An 18,358-nucleotide genomic window follows, 5' to 3' on the forward strand; every position below is an offset into this window, starting at 1 on the left:
ATAATGGCAAGCATAACCACAGACTTTTGAAGCTGTTGTAATATAAAGTTTATATAAAATACTGAAGGTACTAAAAATGAAGCTGGGAACATGAAACTGTTACTGGAAATTAGGACAGAACTGGAAGATGCATATATGACAGCAAAACTGATATTGTTAATGGATAAAAAAATGTATATAATAAATGAGAAGAGGCTTACAGTGTAGTCCTAACCATGTCTATTCATAATTAAGTCCTATTGAATTCAATGTGATGTACTTACTAGTAAGTGAGGTTAGGATTGCAGTCTCAGTGTATTGATGGATGGGATATGAATGGAAAAATTTAAGACATAAAACAAGATGGATAAGTACATCTGAACAGGTAAAGACCAAGGTGATGGGTGCAAATAGATGGAGTGAATGGACAATGGAAGAGATTGAGATACTAATCAATAATAGTAGGTGAAAGCAATGTAGGTAAAATTGAGCAGAAATCTTAAGAGAAATAAAATGAAAGTGATGAGTAGTAGATACACATAAAGAGGACTGGTTAAAAAGAATGGTTAGAAAATGGAAATGCAATAATTGGAAAGAATGGTGAGTTTGTAAGAAGAGAATGTAGAAATGCTGGTCTGATGAACAGATGGGAGATAATGGGATACATATAGAGGGTGGGTGAGAAAATGAGTTGGTAGTTTGTAGGTGGATGGGAATGGCAGTCTGAATGGGCAAAAATATTTTATGAATGTAGAGCCTATGGATGGGTGGGGATGTTGGGAGATGAAGTGAGATGAATGTAGATGAGATGAGGTGAAAAGGCAATGGGGCTGATGGTGCGATGATGTGGGCGGACCATGAAGTTGCATGGAAGTAAAACGTAAAAGGGACAGGCAAATGAGTAGATGGAAAGGGTGATCATGTTAGGTGGCTAAACCAGATCACCATTGGAACAGGAGTCTGAAAGGACAGAAATAGATGAGAGGGGCTGAAGGGTTGGCTAAGCAAAGATGGGAAGGCTGAAGGGAGACAGAACAGATGGAGGTGAAGTTGATGAATGGGTGGACCTGAAGGCTAGGTGGGCAAGGGTGCTGGGGTTGAGCAGAGGAAGTGCTGAGGTGCTGTGTGCCTGTTTCCTTGGGTCTGGGGGCTTGAAGAACAGCCCTGCGTCCCCCCAACCCACCTCAGCACAGTCTGAGTGGTAGTGGCCTTTTTTAATGGGGAGGGGAGAGATGGGACCCCCAACCTCCTCAAAAAGTTGGGTCCAGCCCTCCCTCCATGGTTGCTACCAGCACCAGCAGCCACGGAGCCCACGGCACACCAGCGCCCCCAACCCCAGACCACCCCCCACTTCCCCCCTCCTCCTGAGGCTGCTCCTCCTCCTCCTTCAATCCCCTCCCCTCCCGTCGCTCCTCCCCCTTCCTCCCGGCGGCCATTGGCCCAATCCCCGCCGCCCCCTCGCGCCGCCGCTCAGCTGAGGAGACAATGGGCGATCAAAGGAGGGGAGGGGGGAGGAGGAGGAAGAGGATGGCGCTAGGCGAGGCTGGAGCCCGGGCGTGTGGCACTCTCTCTGCGCTCGATTAGTGAGCCTAGTGGGAGGCTCGGCCAGGCTCGGCAGCCGACAGAGGGACGCCCGAGCGGCGGCAGCGGCAGCGGGTGAGGGGAGTCGCCGCTGCTGCAGCTGCCTCCTCCTCGCGCGCGCGGCGCGGCGGCGGCGCCCCCCCCCCGCCCCCTACACCCTCGTCGCCTTCTTCTCCCGCGCCTCGCGAGCAAAGTGTGCGAGAGTGAGTGCGAGTGCGAGTGAGCGAGAGCCCCGTTGCGCAGCTTGCTCTGCGCACAAGCACCACCACCAGCGGAGGAGGAGGAGGAGGAGGAGGAGGGCGGCAGAGGAGGCACCACCACCAACCACCAGCAGCAGCACCACCACACGGGCATTGGGGGGAGAGTGAGTGTGTGGGGAGGGCGGGGGAGAGGAGCCAGACACGCGCACACTCACTCACACACACACAGAGGAGGAAGAAGAAGAAGAAGAGGAGGAGGGGAAAGGAGGAGAGAGGCCACGGCAGACACTCAACTGAGACAAAAGTATCTCCAAACCAGCACCCAACTCCACCTTGGGAGGCGGGCGCCTCAGCATGGCTTCCGAAGAACTCTACGAGGTAACACAGACCCTTGTGCTTCCTCTCCCCCCCCCGCCCCCAACTCCACAACCCCCCACCCCGTGGCCCCCGCCTTCCTCACTCTCGGCCCCCCCCTCTATTTTAAGTGCTAACGCTTAAAAAAAAAAAAAACACCCCAACACCCTTGCATTTCTTTCCTCTCTTTTTTTTTTTTCCTTGGCGGGGCCCTGTAGGCGCCCGCCCGCCCGCGCTCGCTCTCGCGCGCGCTCCCGCCGGCCCGCGTGCGCGTGTTTCCAAATTGCGAGCTTTTCGCCTCCCTGCCCTCCTCCTCCTCCTCCTCCTCCCCCAGTTTCGCTAGAGAAGAGGACGGAAATATGACTGAAAGGAGGAGACGGCAAAGTGTTTGCCATTGGCTTGCGCTTTCTCTTCTCCTCTCTTCTTGCCCGCCTTACTCCACCTCTCCCCACCCCACCGCCCGGCCCCACAACCCCTCTCCCAACTCCACAGCCGCCCCCTTGCCCTCTCCGGTCTCGCCACTCGGACTCCACGAGGGAGGGGGGAGGGGAAGGGTGGGTGGGTGCGTGCTGCCGGGTGGGTTCCGGACGTTGGGTTGCAAGAGCTGACAGCCACGACTTCCTCAGAAGCTCCTTGTGCACCCAAAGTGAGGTGGCTGTGTGCCCTCCCCCCCCCCGGTAGTGTGCAAAAATGCGTGCAAAAGCCATGCCCCCTCTAGGGCGGGCACGAGGAAGGGTTTCTTTCTTTCCTGGGGTCGTCTTTTGAAACTGCATTGACATCTTAGCCTTGCAGCAAGCCAGCTGAGTTGATGCACAGCATGAAACATTCAAAAACGATATGCCTCCACGTTGTTTTTTTGCAGGAAGGCAAGTTTTTCTTTTTAAAAAAAGAATATGGTGGGGGGGGTAGGTTCAGAGCTGGTGCTAAAGAGACGTCATCCTTTTTGCACTACTATGTGATCCTATGGTATAGATTGGAGTCTTTAGCTTTGCCAGCGAAGGGGGCAACTGCTTTAACTTTGAATTTCAAGTTTTCACATCTCTAATGTATGTGGATGCACACTGGAAATCCTCTTCAATGCAACTTCCTGGTTTTGATATTTACGAAGTGTTGTATTAGGGCTCTGCAACAGTAATTATTTTGGAACTATTCGAACCCATTTGATAAATATCAGTTCACTGAAGAGACAATAGTTCTCTTGTCCTTTAGGCAAATACATATTTAGAGTGTGTGTTGGTATTTTTAGATTGCTACTGTTTATCTGAATCTGAATTTTTTAGGAAGAAGTGAAATATACTGGGGGGAAAGTATGAAACTTGGGTCTGAAATCCTAAACACAATAGTAGGGAGCAAGCCCTGCTGAACACATTGGAACTTTATTCTGAGTAAACATGAATAGGATTGCGCAACTAAGTGCCTTGCCAGTGTACTAGGAGGAACTTCTTGTGAATGAGGGATAGATCCTATTCAGTCAATAGAAAAATAGCTATACACATGTTTGTTTTGAGTGAGTTTGATGAATAAAGTTTCTGAACCACTAAACCAATAATAGGAAGGTTTGGTATCTCATAGTTAATGGTTGTGAAGATTTCACCCGTCTTCAGAGTTGAAGCCAAACTAAGCCTTGGATGAAATGTGGGAGAAAGAAAAACCTTTATGACTGAGTTCACTAAATTAGCCTTACTCAAACCTTTAATTGAATGCTGTGGTGATCAAGGCAGATGACTTCATGGAGTGGTTGCCTCTGGATCATCCAACAGTTAATATGGACCTCAACCATTAAGGCGGTAATCAATGTATCATTCAGTCATGCTTATTAGCTATGGGAAGTGATGTCTCTTAGTCGCACTAACTAAATGAGTTGGAAGGGTGATTAGGACAATAAGGCATAAAAATATACCAGATGCTGGATGCAAATACTATTTGGGACCTATCCAGTTCCTGGAATACTTCATTAAATGAAGTAAGTTGGCCAATCCCATGAATAAGGATGTTGATATGGAAACATTCCTTTCAAATGTTTTGTCTTATTTTTTAGAGCACCATAGATCATTCATTGTGATTCTTTTTACAAGTAGACTCACTCTTGAAATATATTAACACAAATACATTGTTTAAAAATTCCAGAGTTGCTTGATGATTGTTGTCCTTCATACCAAGTTTCAGGTAGAAGACAGCTGAGTCTGGCTGTGCCTGTGAAGGGGTGAACAGATATCCCATATAAGTGGGATAGATGTCTTGGTCAGATACAGCTGTGATGCCGTCTGGTCCTGTATTGAATTCTGCAGTGATTTGTTGGGAATTGCTAATGTATGGTGCTAAATGAAAGGGGCAGGCCATGGTCTATCTTTGGGGCATTGGGGTGTTTATCCTTCAGAGTTAGAATGCAGTGGCATTGCGTTTGGTCCAAATGATGAACATGATGTAAAGATTTACAGCTGTCTTTGCCATTATATTTTTTGGAACTACAAACAAAAAAACTATCAAAGGAATATAAATTTTGATTACTGGATGTTTTAGAAATAAAAGAAACTCCTAGGAAATTCTATCTTTCCCATGAAATACTTTTGCTGTTTATGGTTGAAAAATATGGATTGTTGAGTTTTATAATTATATATATATATATATATATATATATAAAATTTTTATAGTTTTATAATTTTTATTTAGTGCTAAAGATAATATTCAAGAGAGTTCTCTGCAACTCAAAGAAAAGCAACTTGACAGACCAACATTTTGTTTTTTTCCTGGAAAATAACTTGGAGAAGCAACAGGTCAAATGTACTATTCTGACTGGATATAGTTCTCTTGGATTCATCTAATAGTTCAAAGCAGGATACAGAAGACCAGTTGAAGCGGATCAAAGTTTAGGAGTCTTGTACATCACAGTCATTTATCTAAAAGGATTCCTGAAGTTATAAGTCAAGCATTCATTCAAGGAGTTGGATAAAGTGACTTTCTTTCATCTTTTCACCTGAATTTATACACATGGAATTTTGCTCTTTATTAATGGCATCACAGTATTCTCATATTAGGATATTCTATGCACATTTTTTACTTGAAACTTAAGCAAAATCTGTAGGTTGTTTGACTCTGAATTAAATATCCACCACTTATCTCTAGAAGCTTGAGGAACAGACAACTTGCTTTGCTGACTTACCCAACACATGACCCAAGCAATACTTCTTTTGAGAATTATTTCTCTTACTTGGATTTTGGAATTAGTAATTTCACCAAATTATCTCAGATGGTGAATCATAAACATCTTTTTTTATGAAGATAATGGGATTTTAAGTACAATGAACAGGTTTGTTTTTGGTTTGCTTGTTTTTTAGGATGGGTTCTCTACACACAATCATCTTAATATGTTTGTACAGTATCAGTTTCAAAATATCAAAATTTTGGCCCTCCATTAAGTAGGCATGATCCAGAACTGTATGCTGTAGATTTGACAGCACTCATAATTTAAACAAAAATAAATATTAAGCCCATTAATTATGTTGAGGCTTTTTCAGATTGGTGACAGGTAGTTGTTTTTGTTCTGCTTTTTGCATGTGTTGCAGTGGGGAAGAAAATGAGGACAACAGCAAATGAATAATACTCAAAGCCCATCTGTACCCATATGAAATTGCCTGATTAATGTGATTTTCAGAGGCCCTTCTTTGGGTATCCATCTTTGAAGATGAGATAGGTGGTAACTGGGGATAGGGCCTTCTTGGTGGTGGCACTACGCTCTGGAATGTCCTCCCCAGATACATTTGTCTACTTTTGTCTTCCCCTCTGATTTTATTAGATGTGCAGTGGACAATTTGATTGCTTTAGCAGCTCTATTTTAAGCTCCTTTTGCTGTTTTATATTCTGAAAGTGTGTACTATACTTGTGGTAACTTTGGTGAGTTTATTATGATCGGTTTTCTCTTTGTATTTGGATGTTGCATTGCAAATTTTCTTGAAAGATTAAAACACGGGGGGGGGGGGAGACACCTTAAATAAAAAATAGGCTGCTAGCTGCCTGATCAACAAGCTAGCTAACTTGACAATCTGTACTTGCTCTAATAAGTATCATAAATGACTGACGTTTCTTTATTCCTGACCTATACTGTCTTCTAGATTTGGGGCAGTTTGCATTCTTAAAGGGTGTATACTAGGTAACACACTATGTTAAAACATGTGCTTACTTCAAATACTGGCCATCAAATGACAGCCCAAGTAAAAAGATTCAGAAGTTCCAAATTATGTACAGGTTTTGGTGATTGTCTAGGAAATGGGTGAACCAGACTGGCAGGCATGGCTAATTCTTCTCGTTGTGTCCTAGCTGTTCAGATTTGACACATGTATGGAATAATTAAGATAATATCAACTGAACTGAGAATTGCAATGGGAAGTAGGGTCTCAAGTTCATAGGAACCAGGGAACTTCCAAATAGTATTGAGTTATTAGCAGTACGATGCTCAACTAAAATTTTATTTCAACCTAGCTAGCTATATTGTTTATGGCAAGCAGCTACTGTTGAGTTTTATTGGTGAATGAGACAATTTAAATTTAGTTGGTGTGTGAGTTTCGTATTTAAAATTGAAGCTATAGTCATCACAAGAATTCAGGGTGTACAACTGTATTGTAACCATTACTCACAATTGAATAGAAATAAGAGAGAAAGGCATCAATATGTGAAAAGACAACATTGAAACAAACAAAAGCTGAGCTTTGTACATGTTAAAGATTCTTGAGGCTTCAAAGCTCCCCGTAGTATGGAAGACGGTGAACTAAAATGATTATGAAAATGGCTTCAAATGTGAATGCGGAGAAGAGAAAAGCTGGCAAGAGCTAAAGTGGGACAGAGAGTGCTATAATGTAGTGGTCAATTTGCAGCATTGGCATTTCCAAAATACGTAGTACATCCCCAGTGTTTCAGGATGTGTGGTAGGTTAGCAGTAGGGAGCTTCAGCCAGTAGCAACTCCCTGATATATGTCCATTGTGAGCCTGGAGACTCCCAGCTCTCCTTTACGTTTTATGTAAAAAGGTGAAGGGACCCCTGACCATTAGGTCCAGTGGTGACCAACTCTGGGGTTGCGGTACTCATCTCGCTTTATTGGCTGAGGGAGCCGGCGTACAGCTTCCAGGTCATGTGGCCAGTATGACTAAGCCGCTTCTGGCGAACCGGAGCTGCGCACGGAAACACCGTTTATCTTCCCACCGGAGCGGTACCTATTTATCAACTTGCACTCTGACGTGCTTTCGAACTGCTAGGTTGGCAGGAGCAGGGACCAAGCAACGGGAGCTCAACCCATCGCAGGGATTCGAACCGCGACCTTCTGATCAGCAAGTCCTAGGCTCTGTGGTTTAACCCACAGCGCCACCCATGTCCCTTGTACGTTTTATGTATCCTAGCATCAAAAACGTCAAGAGTGTTAACTGAACCTTAAGCATGGAGAATTTAGAAGGATATGGTTCCTGAGATGAAATGATGTGAGGAATGAAATAGAAAACTTCCCTGGTTGGTTCAGACTCTCAGTGTTTCTCAAACTTGGGTCCCCAGCTGTGGTTGGACTACAACTCCCATTATCCCTAGCTAGCAGGGCCAGTGGTCAAGGATGATGGGAGTTGTAGTCCAACCACAGCTGGGAACCCAGGTTTGAGAAACACTGGTTGAGACCAAAGTTCATTGGGTCTAGCATTCTGTTGCCACAAGTGGCCAGCTAGAAGCTTTGTTGGTGTTTGCTGGTAATGGCCATTCCCCCACTGTTGTTTAATCGGAGATACAAGGAGTTTGAACATGGAGGTCCTGCTTGGTTATCATGACTAACAAATGTTGATACAATTGTCTCTATGAATTTGTCCAGTTCTTTCTTAAAGTTACGTATACCTAACATGTAAAGGCTACCCATTGTTCCAAGATGATAATCTGCTTGATTGTAGTTTAGTATTTGGAATGGGTTGATGCTTTCTGAAGATGAATTTATTACACATATATCATATTTCTGTAAGAAATTGCATGTATCCAGCATATTTACCAAATATAGTAGCAGGGAATATATGTTGATTTCACCATGTGTATACATGCTTGGGGATCTCTGGCTGCTGATTGTGTGAACATGAATACATGTGGTTTCCAAGTCTTAATTGGAAATATTTATCATACTCTACAGAGTGATATAATTTAGCATGTTTATTTGTATTGAGTAAACAAAGCTGAAAGCTTTGAAACTGCAGAGCTTGCCTAATATTGTATTTGTACTTGGCTTCCATTCATTGTTACCAATGAACTTACGAAATGGAAAATTTTCTGTAGAAAAATAAAACACTAGAAAAAATTCCATGAAGAATGCCCACCTGACATGCTTGGCCCTGAGAAGAGATTATAGCTCCTGATCAAGAGTTCTTTGAGTACAGAATTCAGAATCCCGGTTGTTACTTTTTAAAAAAAACAACAACTAAAGAGCTAAGTATCCTTGATGCAAACATGATGGGTTGGATCTGGGTTGCTATATTTTGAAGAGCAAAAAAGAGGATGCTGTGATATTAAATACCCCTACTACAGAGTGAGTCTTTTAAAAGAGGTCCCATGGAACATGTGTGCTCTGTATCCACGGTGCCTCTTTTAAAGGACTCACCCTGTATATCTAGGCTATAGAAGCTGTGATATATTGCTGAGGGGGGCAGGAGAAGAGAAGAGGAAAGCAAGTCTTCAACCACCAGTTATGTCTGTGTCTCATCCAGAAAGTATAGCCAGAGACATTTTGGCAAATTTACAAAATACACCCAGGCAGAAATTTTAACCCTGACAAAGAGGATGTGTCCTGGATAAAGAGGACACATGGCAACCCTAATTAGACTTAAGTCATGTTTAGAGTAGAGCTGTTGAAATGACTAACTTGTCCAATTGACTTCATTATGTTTACTTGGATCCAACCCACTGTATAGATATGGTAATGATAAATAGAGTGAGCTGTTGGTGGAAGGGTTGAAGGAAGAACACATTTCCTAGTTCATGCTTCTGAATTGAGGACAAAGTGAAATGTAATTGTGTGTTGTTTCTGTATATTATTTTGTTTAAAATGCTTAAATGTTTCAAACGCTTTGCATATTGTCCCACTGAGATACTGTGAAGTAGCAATATTTGGGGAGATAAGATGTAAATAAAGTTAGTGGTTTTTTTGAGAACATCATGAGACACCTAGCTTTAAACTATTTCCTCAGTATTATGGAGAACTATCTACTTTTAGTAAAAATGCGCATGAAATATGCAATATTAGTCTTGGGCATAAATATATCCTTGCATTAGTTGGTTATGATGTTGCTCGTATGCAGTTTTTTGATGCCTCATTATATTTAAACAGAACTACTCATTTGATGCTATATGGAAACTACTGCTAAGAACACTGGGTCTTTGCATATAGATGTTTACAGCCCTGTTTTCAAAGTCAAAACAGTGTTTAAAAGACTAGGTTGTAAAAGCTGAAGTGGGTAGGCATTGTCTTGCACTTGTGGAGTAGTTTGAGGATAAACCTTTTACTGAGGATTGTGCTTGAGCTATTTATTATATACTTATTTTCTCTTTAAGGAGTGAGCTGCTAGTTTTCTCTTTGTTCTCTTTTGTACTGACACATCATTGCACAGATAAGTGAGTTCTCATGGCCACAATTCTCAATTCTGTTTACACTATTTTTGCTAGGTGCTATTTCTAACCAGTGGTGTAGGCTTTCTGGAAAATTGTGAATTAGGATAATTTGCGTAAGAAAATGTTCAGTTTCCACCAGAACATATTCTAATGCCCTAGAAAGTGAACTAATTTAGCATGTTTATTTTGCTTGTGTTTAGTAAACAAATCTTTTTTTAAGAAAAACCTTGCCTAATATTCATTTGCAGTTGGCATTCACTAATTGTTACTAATGAGCTTATGAAACAGAAAATTTTCCCTGGGGAAAAGCACTTGAGAAAATTTTTACCCAACACCACTGCTCCTAATGCTTAAATTTGTGCAAAACAACATGAGGATATTCTGAAATCATTTAAAACTTGTTTGTATTTTTGATGTCTACTAGTGAAGTAGACACAAGTTAGTGCAGTGTGTGGTAAGATTAACATGTAAAATTTCCCCACATCATCACAAAATTGCTAGCATATTATTACAGTACCTATAACGTACCTTAACGGAGTGGTGATGTGTCCACTTCCTTAAGAGGACCTCCATGGACCCAAAGATGTTAAATAACTATTGTACAGTGGCAACTATCCCCTTTTTGGAAAAGGTGTTTGACAAGGTGATATGGTCTAGTTTGAGGCCTGGCCATGGCACTGAAACAATCTTGGTTGCCCTGGCTGAGGACATTTGTCAAGAGAGATGTGGTGGTATGACCCTGCTCATTCTGTGTGATCTTTCAGCGGCTTTTGATAGTGTTGACCATGGTATCTTTTTGAAGCATCTCAGGGAAGTTGGGGGCACGGTGCTTCAGTAGTTCTGATCTTAGTCTCCATAGACTTTTTCAGAAAGAAGTTGTAGGAGGAAGCTGTTTGCTACCATAGGAGCTATTCTGTGAGGTTCAATGGAGTTGCATCTTCTTCCCCATGCTATTTCAGATCCATATGGCAAGTCACTGGGAGCTATCATCAGGACATTTGGAGTGAGGTGCTAATTTGCAGATAATGCCCAGCTTTATCTCTCAATTCCACCTGAGTTGGGAGAGGCAGTTGAGGGGTTAGACCTGCGCTTGAAGATGGTGATGTGCTGGATGTGGGCCAATAAATTAAAGCTGAATCCTGAAAAGACAGAGGGGTGCTATTTGTCTCAAGTTGGGAAGATGGCCTGTTGTGGAAGTGGTTGCACTCCTCTGGAGGATATTGTAGGTATTCCTGGATTCAGCACTGTCCCTGGACTCAGGTGGCCTCTGTAGACAGCTGTTTCTTTCTTTCAGCTCCAGCTGGTTCACCCATTGGACGGAAATGACTTGTAGTAATAGTACTGGGTGTTGTGAACTAGTGCCTGGAATCAGTAATGGACCGAAAGGGACATACTCAGCCTTCAGTCCCTATCTTGGAACTGAGTTGAGAAGCTGACCTCATGGCTACCACATCTAGTCTATCTCTTGTACCTTCATGGTTCCCACCACTACCACTTTCTTTGAAAACTCTTTGTGAGGGAAGATACTGGTAAGTTGAAAAACTGTCATAATTTTGTGCCATTTTGGTTGGTCCTTACAGAGGTATAGCCTCTATAACTGATTTTGGTTCCCCCTCCCGCCATGGATCAACATGGCAAGATTTTTTTTCCCCCAATCTAGACAAGACAGAGATTCTACAACCATCCACTAATAGTTCCACTAGAACCATCAATGGATGGTTGATGTGTTAGTATTCAATCTACTGGATGGGATTGGACTTGTCATACAGGAGGAGGTTCACAGCATGGGGGTGCTTTTTAAAATATAGTATTTATTTATTTTATTATTAATTAATTAATTAATTAATTAATTAAATAGACAACCCCTCATTGGAGGATCACAGGGCGGTTGCAGTATAAAAATCATTTGGTTTTGGCCCTAAGCACCTTTTATTAACTAGTTTGTGTGCTGAGGCTGAGTGTGCTGAGTGTTGTTCTGTCTCAACATAGTTATCTACACTTTGGTTATCTCAGAATTAAACTACTCTTAATTAGTTATATTTGGGACTACCTTTGTGACAACCATTTGGGAAGTTCATCTGATTCAAAGTGCTGCAGGTGGGTTATATACGGTGGCAGTGTAGAATTTACCACATGCTATCTGTTATTACTGTTTGCTAACGGCATTTGCCTGTAAAGTCTACTGATGTATCTTCAAGACTTTCTGCTCTTCCATATTGTTAAAATAAGAATGGCCACATCTTAAGATCTTCCATTAGAAATCCTGTTTTAGTTTCGGCCCAGACCTTGCCAGATGTGATTTCCCTAGGCACATCTGGCATGGGTCTGCGCAGCCGACCTTTAGGGATGTATCAAAAACACTCAGGCCTTTGGAGCTTTGGGATGCTCTTGGTTTTTTATCTTGAAGATGGAATATGTAGGATTATTAATTATTTGATAGACGCTCTGTTCTTTTGCTTTTAGGTTGCTTGCCTTTTTGATATCTCATTGTTAATGAGACTGCAAGCTGTACTGGAAGTGTGCAAGTAATCAAAGAAAGAAGGAAAGATGAACAATTGGGGTGTTTTCTTTTGGGTAGCTTAATATAGTGATGGGGAACCTTTAGCTTTCCATATGGTATATGGATTACAGCCACTGGCCATGCTGCCTATGCTGATAGAATTAGAGTCCAACATCGCTTGGGGAGTTCCAGATTCTCTTTTGCTGGTTTACCCATCCCGGAATCTTAGAAGTCTAGAAGGTAAAGGTACCCCTGACTGTTAGATCCAGTCACGGACGACTCTGGGGTTGCGCGCTCATCTCGCTCTATAGGCCGAGGGAGCTGGTGTTTGTCCACAGACAGCTTCTGGGTCATGTGGCCAGCATGATTAAGCCACTTCTGGTGAACTGGAACAGTGCACGGAAATGCCATTTACCTTCCCGCCGGAGCGGTACCTATCTACTTGCACTTTGACGTGCTTTCGAACTGCTAGGTGGGCAGGAATTGGGACCAAACAATGGGAGCTCACCACGTCACGGGGATTCAGGCCACCAACCTTCTGATTGGCAAGCCCTAAGGCTCTGTAGTTTAGACCACAGTGCCACCCACATCCCTTTAAGCAGTCTAGAACTGTAGCACAATTCCCCTGTAGAGGTTGAGGTTTAGGGAGTTCACAGATGTTGCCTCAGGCAAGTATTACATTATTGCAATTTGTTGATTGCAAACAGGCTTCTGTCCTCACTTTAGATGACTGCAGAGTCTTAACTACGTATAAGTCATCAATAATTATTAGTTATCTTGTTACTGTGTGGATGACCGTAGTACACTTGGTACTTGGGACTGTAGCAGATTTCAGGCTGTGGTACACATTTGTAGTACATTATGATCACATCTAGCACATGATTAACTCAAGTGATAGCAACGCCTCACTGTTGAAATGGCACAATTTAATTGCATGCAAGGCAGAGAGCTTGAAAGCTCCTTTTGCACCATGTTTCCCTGGTGCGAAAAGCTCTCCATTGTGCTTACCAGGCTCTGTGATGCTTTTGTGAGATCTTGTGGCAACGTAGATGGCCCTATGAAATCTCACAATAGCATCCCAGAGCCTAGTGAGAAATGCAGAGAGAGCTTTAAACAGGCTTCCTCAACCTTGGCCCTCCAGATGTTTTTGGCCTACAACGCCCATGATCCCTAGCTAGCAGCACCAGTGGTCAGGGATGATGGGAATTGTAGTCTCAAAACATCTGGAGGGCCAAGGTTGATTGAAGAAGCCCGGCTTAAAAACTCTCCACCTTGCTTGCAGCAGGGTACTAAGGATGATCATGTGGGGGGCAGTTTGAGTATATGTTTTTTGTATATATGCTCCTTCCATAGAATATAATCCATGCAGAAGATAACATCATACAGTACGTTAATATCACACTATCATGTTTGCCCTAGAGATTTCCTTGCTTACAAGCATCTTCTCCTTCCTAGACAAGTTCATATAACAAAGGGGTTTAAAGTGGGAGCCCAGTTACTACAGTTTCTAGCTGCTGGACTGACTGAAGATATAAGCCCAGCAGTGAGTTCTGAGTCCGGGAAAACATTCCAACCATTTTGCACACAGGAATCAGCCGTTGTTTCATTTTCCAACTAAAAATTTCTGCAAACTTTGAGTCCCCCATATATTGAAGTCCATATCATGTTTGTGGATATTCTTATTCCGCTGCCCCACTGACAGCAGACAGGGGCGGCGGAGAGAAGATTGCTTCTCCCCGTTGCCTGCCCCGCAATCTCCGGGGACAGAGGGGAAGGCGCGCGCCTTCCCCTCTGTCCCCGGACCTGGTAAAAGCAAGGGGCGGCGGGGAGAAGATTGCTTCTCCCCGTTGCTTGCGGGGCAGGTCCGCGCGCCTTCCCCTCTGTCCCCGGAGATTGCGGGGCTGGCAACGGGGAGAAGCGATCTCCCTGCCGCCCCTTGCTTCAAAAGAGGTCCGGGGACAGCGGGGAAGACGCACTGCGCTTCCCCTCTGTCCCCGGAGCTTGCGGGGCAAGCTTCGTTTTGCGAAGCAAGCCCATAGGGAGATGCGTCTTGCGAAGCGGCTAAGAAAACGAAAAACTCCTTCGTCTAGCGAGTTTTTCGTCTTCCAAGGCGTTCGTCTTGCGGGGCACCACTGTAATTTCATAGATCCTAAAAGCAATCACAGAATTGTAGAGTTGGAAGAGACCACGGGGGTCATCTAGTCCGACCCCTTGCAGTGCAGGAACCTTTTGCCCAATGTGGGGCTTGAACCCATGAGCCTAGTTATGCAAAGGATCTCAGACGAAAGGTAGTACCTAACCGTGAGCGAGGTAATATTTTATACAGCAGTTGTGTGTGTGGCATGTACTGTTGTGTTTGGTTAAGAGAACACTCTGAAATTCCTAGGGAAACAAGCAGTGAAAAAGTGCTGGGGAATTATACAGAATTTTACCTCTCTGGCATGTGCCCTTTATGTTTGGAAATGCAAGCCTTTCTTTCATACTTTTTATACATTCACAACAGCAGACGTGGTTTCATGTGATGAACACAACTGCTTCACAATGTGGTGAAGCGGCAGTACATTTGCATCAACTTAAACGCTGCTTCATATCTGAAAGCTGACTACTCAAGCACACAACATAAAGTTTTGGATTTGTACATTTTCAAATTATTATGCTTTTAAGGCATCCACTGGGACCAAATTCATGTCTGGGAGGGGGGCAATATTTAATCTCAGGCACATTATTCTTTTTCCATGCTTGTTATCCAGTATTTTCTGTGTTGTCTCTCTCTTCTCTCTTTAGTAGGATGTTTGTTTATAAATAAGGCCAGATTTATGTAAGTAAAGTGAACACTGTACTTCCACATTTTGTAAGATTAGGTTAGAAATACTAGGTTCCCTAGCTAATATTGGGCTCAGAAAGTACAGTTTCATTCACTTACCTTTTTTTGAGAAGGTTTAAGAAATATTTTGGATGAATAAAATGTTGGCCATGGTAATAAAACAGGCTTCTTTTTCAGAAATCATTGAATTTTAGCTTCAATGCATAATTCCTTTTTTGAGCAGCCCTCATATATATGATCAGTTCACAAATAATTTTTTTCAGTGTTCACCTTCTAGTACCAAATTGTCGTTAGCAGTGAAAGTTGGATCCAGTTCTTCCTGCTCATCAGTAGAATTGTTTCATCTGTACAAACTGATTTGAAGTGGGGGGCCTGTTCTCAATTACAGAAATGTTTGATTATGGTATATGAGCTAGGGTCACTGTTTGATATTGCAGTGTGCTGTCTTGATGTCCAAAAATGTCTCTAGTTTTAAAATCTTAGTATATCATTTCATAAAATAACATGGTAAGCAAATGTATTTTCTATAATTAATGTGTGGAACAAATGAACTTTAGAGCTCACTAACTCACATCAAGCACTTAAGCCATGCTGTGCAAGATTTTCTATTACATGGGTGTTGCCTTGTGTCACGAAGGTTAAAGTTAGACATACGAAACTGCCTTGCTATTTTAGAAACTGTCTTGCAAATATATAAAAGCAGCAATTCTAAGTACACTTACTAGGGGGAAAGTGCTGTTAAACTCAGTAGAACTTACCTCTGTGTAAATCTGCTTAGATTTAGGCTTTAAGAAGATAAATGTGTTTGTAGAAATGAAGCCACAATTGTTTTTTTAAAAATCTACAATGCTGGGCGGGGGGCGGGACAGGAATCCTGGATTGTTTGTTCTGCTATTTGCAGTGCAGGTGACTGAAGATTTTTGATCTTGGCCTCTTAAGCACTGATGTTAGTGCCTTGGCATTTGAAATATTTTTTCATCCTTGAAATAGGCCATGCAAATGAGCAGATGTAATTGCAATGTGGCATAAAATGATCTCAGTTGCACATTTACCAAATGTATGTGATGGAAGCTGAAGGTTGTATCCAGCTAAGTTCTGCTGGGAGTAGTATATCCATTGAAATGAATGGATCTAAGTTAGTCATGTCCTTATTTTCAATGAGTCTAATTGTGTAGAATTAACACTGGCTGTAATCCTGAAAATTTGGACCAAATACTCTTATTTTTTTCAAGAAATCTGATTAAATAGTGCAAAAATGGAAGTGAGGGGATTTTTTATTTTATTTTGCCCTTTATAAATCAAGAGCGAGTCTCTTATTTTACCTCTAGCTGAGCTTCTAAGCTTAGCTGTAGCTCAGTATTCACTATACAGGACAAGCAAAGCAATGCTAAGTATTAGCAGAGTGGGTAGCCAAAGTGTTTTCATGGTAGCCTTTGACAAACTTGTGCCTATGAGAGGTGTGTTGTACTTGTAGCTGAGATAGGGCAAATTTCAGGTTTATAGAAATTTGCTTTTCTGTATTACCAATATAGCTAATGTCATACTATGTCATGTCTATGTCTGCCTTGCTTACAAGCCCCTTCTTCATAGACAGATATACGGCCAAACAACTTAACATGGGAGTCCGGTTACTGCAGTTTTATCCCATTATAAACTAACTGAATGTATACACTCACAGCCAAGTCTGTGGCCAGGAAAGGAGTTCTTGCCATTTTCACCCTGGAGTCCTCCCCCATATTATTTATACAGTTCTTCCCTGACCATGCCTAAGTCCTACCCACACTAAGAGCCTGTAAGGCACCTGGTGCCTATGTGATATACAGAAAATAAATTTACGGCAATGAAAACATGAGAAGATGTGGCAATGGTAGTGAATGCTGAACATTTGTCTGAGCAGTTTAGTACTCAAAACATGCCTGCTGAGTTGCGACTTCAGGTTGCAGTCCTGTGTGTTCACTTACTTGAATGTAAGCCTTATTGACTGCAGAGCGACTTGTTTCTGAGCAGATGTGTGTAGGGTTGAGCTACAGTACACGAGACCATTGAAGCTGTGCAGTGTTCTTCAAAGAATACTTTGGTGTCTCTCAGTTTTGAGCCGATGTACCTAAAAATGTGATAAATACAATTCCGTCTTCATTAAATTTCTGTACTGCCCTTCATCCAAGGATTGCAGAACGGTTTACAATATAAAACCGCAAAACACCTAACATGGTAGGAAACAAATACAGTACCCCCTCCCACAGTTTAAGAGGCCATAGATTGTTTAATTAGCCAAAGCCCTGGGAAAAGAGGAATGTTTTTGCCTAGAGATATGTAATGAAGGCATCAGGCAAGCCTCACTGGGGAGAGCATTCATAAGTTAGTGTATGGTAGCATTTTGCTTCACCTAGTTTAAAGTAAACCCAGCTTAAATATTTTATTAGCTTTTCTTCCTTTGCCAATCTTGTTAAAGGTGACTCAGACCCTTGAAGTTGAGTTGATATATGAACTTGATGTATTGACTTAATGTTTGCACACACAAGATGTGATCCTTCCATTTACAGCAGCGTTGAGGAACTTCCAGCCCATGGGTCTGATTAGGCCTGCCAATTTGGCCTGCCATGTGGTTTTGGCCAAGTCGCACCTACCTGCCCCATACCTGATGTCATATATAATGTCAGACTGGTATAGTTACCACCTACTGCCGGAAGCAGGATTTCCAGCCACTGTCAATCAGCTGATTGCTGGTGCTTGCAGGGCACTGTGCCCTTTACCCATGTGGTTTGACTTCAAACTGCATGGGAAAGGAAAATGGCTCACCCGCTTTCATTGTGATATCAGGTGACAGATAAGTTGACTAGCTATGGAATAGGGATGGCGGCGATGTTCTGTGAACATCACTGGGCAGCGTGTTCGTACAATATCAGTACAAACCCAACTTCTGCACATAGGTACAGTGTTGATCCCTTGATACAATCTTGGACAATACATCAGCAGGAATTTCATTACCTGGCATATAGGACACCGTTACGAGTCCCTTCTGAATACGTTCCCTAGCATGTTGCAACTTCAATTGCAAGTGCTTCGTGCTTTGCTTACAACCTTCAGAATTCAGCAAAGCCAAACATGCTTTGTTGTCCTGGTAAACCTGGATTGGACCATTTGACAGGAATTTTCATGTCTTTGCACAATTGTAACAACCATTCACAATCCTTAAGTGAATAAGACAGTGCATTCAGTTCAGCTTCACAAGTACTTAAGCTAACTGTTGTTTGCTTCTTGCATGACCAATCAAATAGACCCTGATTGTACATGTAGCAAAC

General features: G+C 42.5%; 1 protein-coding gene across 4 annotated transcripts in view; it reads left to right on the forward strand.

Annotated features, from left to right (window-relative positions):
• Nucleotides 1–18,358, forward strand: part of CDYL (chromodomain Y like) — a 401,628-nt gene that overhangs the window by 297,243 nt on the left and 86,027 nt on the right. For 2 of the 4 annotated variants that reach the window (XM_079985015.1, XM_079985016.1), the window contains exon 2: nt 2,024–2,138. In XM_079985015.1, coding sequence (XP_079841141.1) covers nt 2,115–2,138 — 24 coding nt within the window. In that variant the 5' untranslated portion in view covers nt 2,024–2,114. Of the gene's footprint in view, nt 1–1,987; nt 2,139–18,358 lie in introns of those variants that run through there. The other 2 variants (XM_079985014.1, XM_079985017.1) reach the window with 1 other exon arrangement.

Source organism: Podarcis cretensis (assembly GCF_951804945.1).
Source record: "Podarcis cretensis genome assembly, chromosome: 7".
NCBI classification, from domain to species: Eukaryota; Metazoa; Chordata; class Lepidosauria; order Squamata; family Lacertidae; genus Podarcis; species Podarcis cretensis.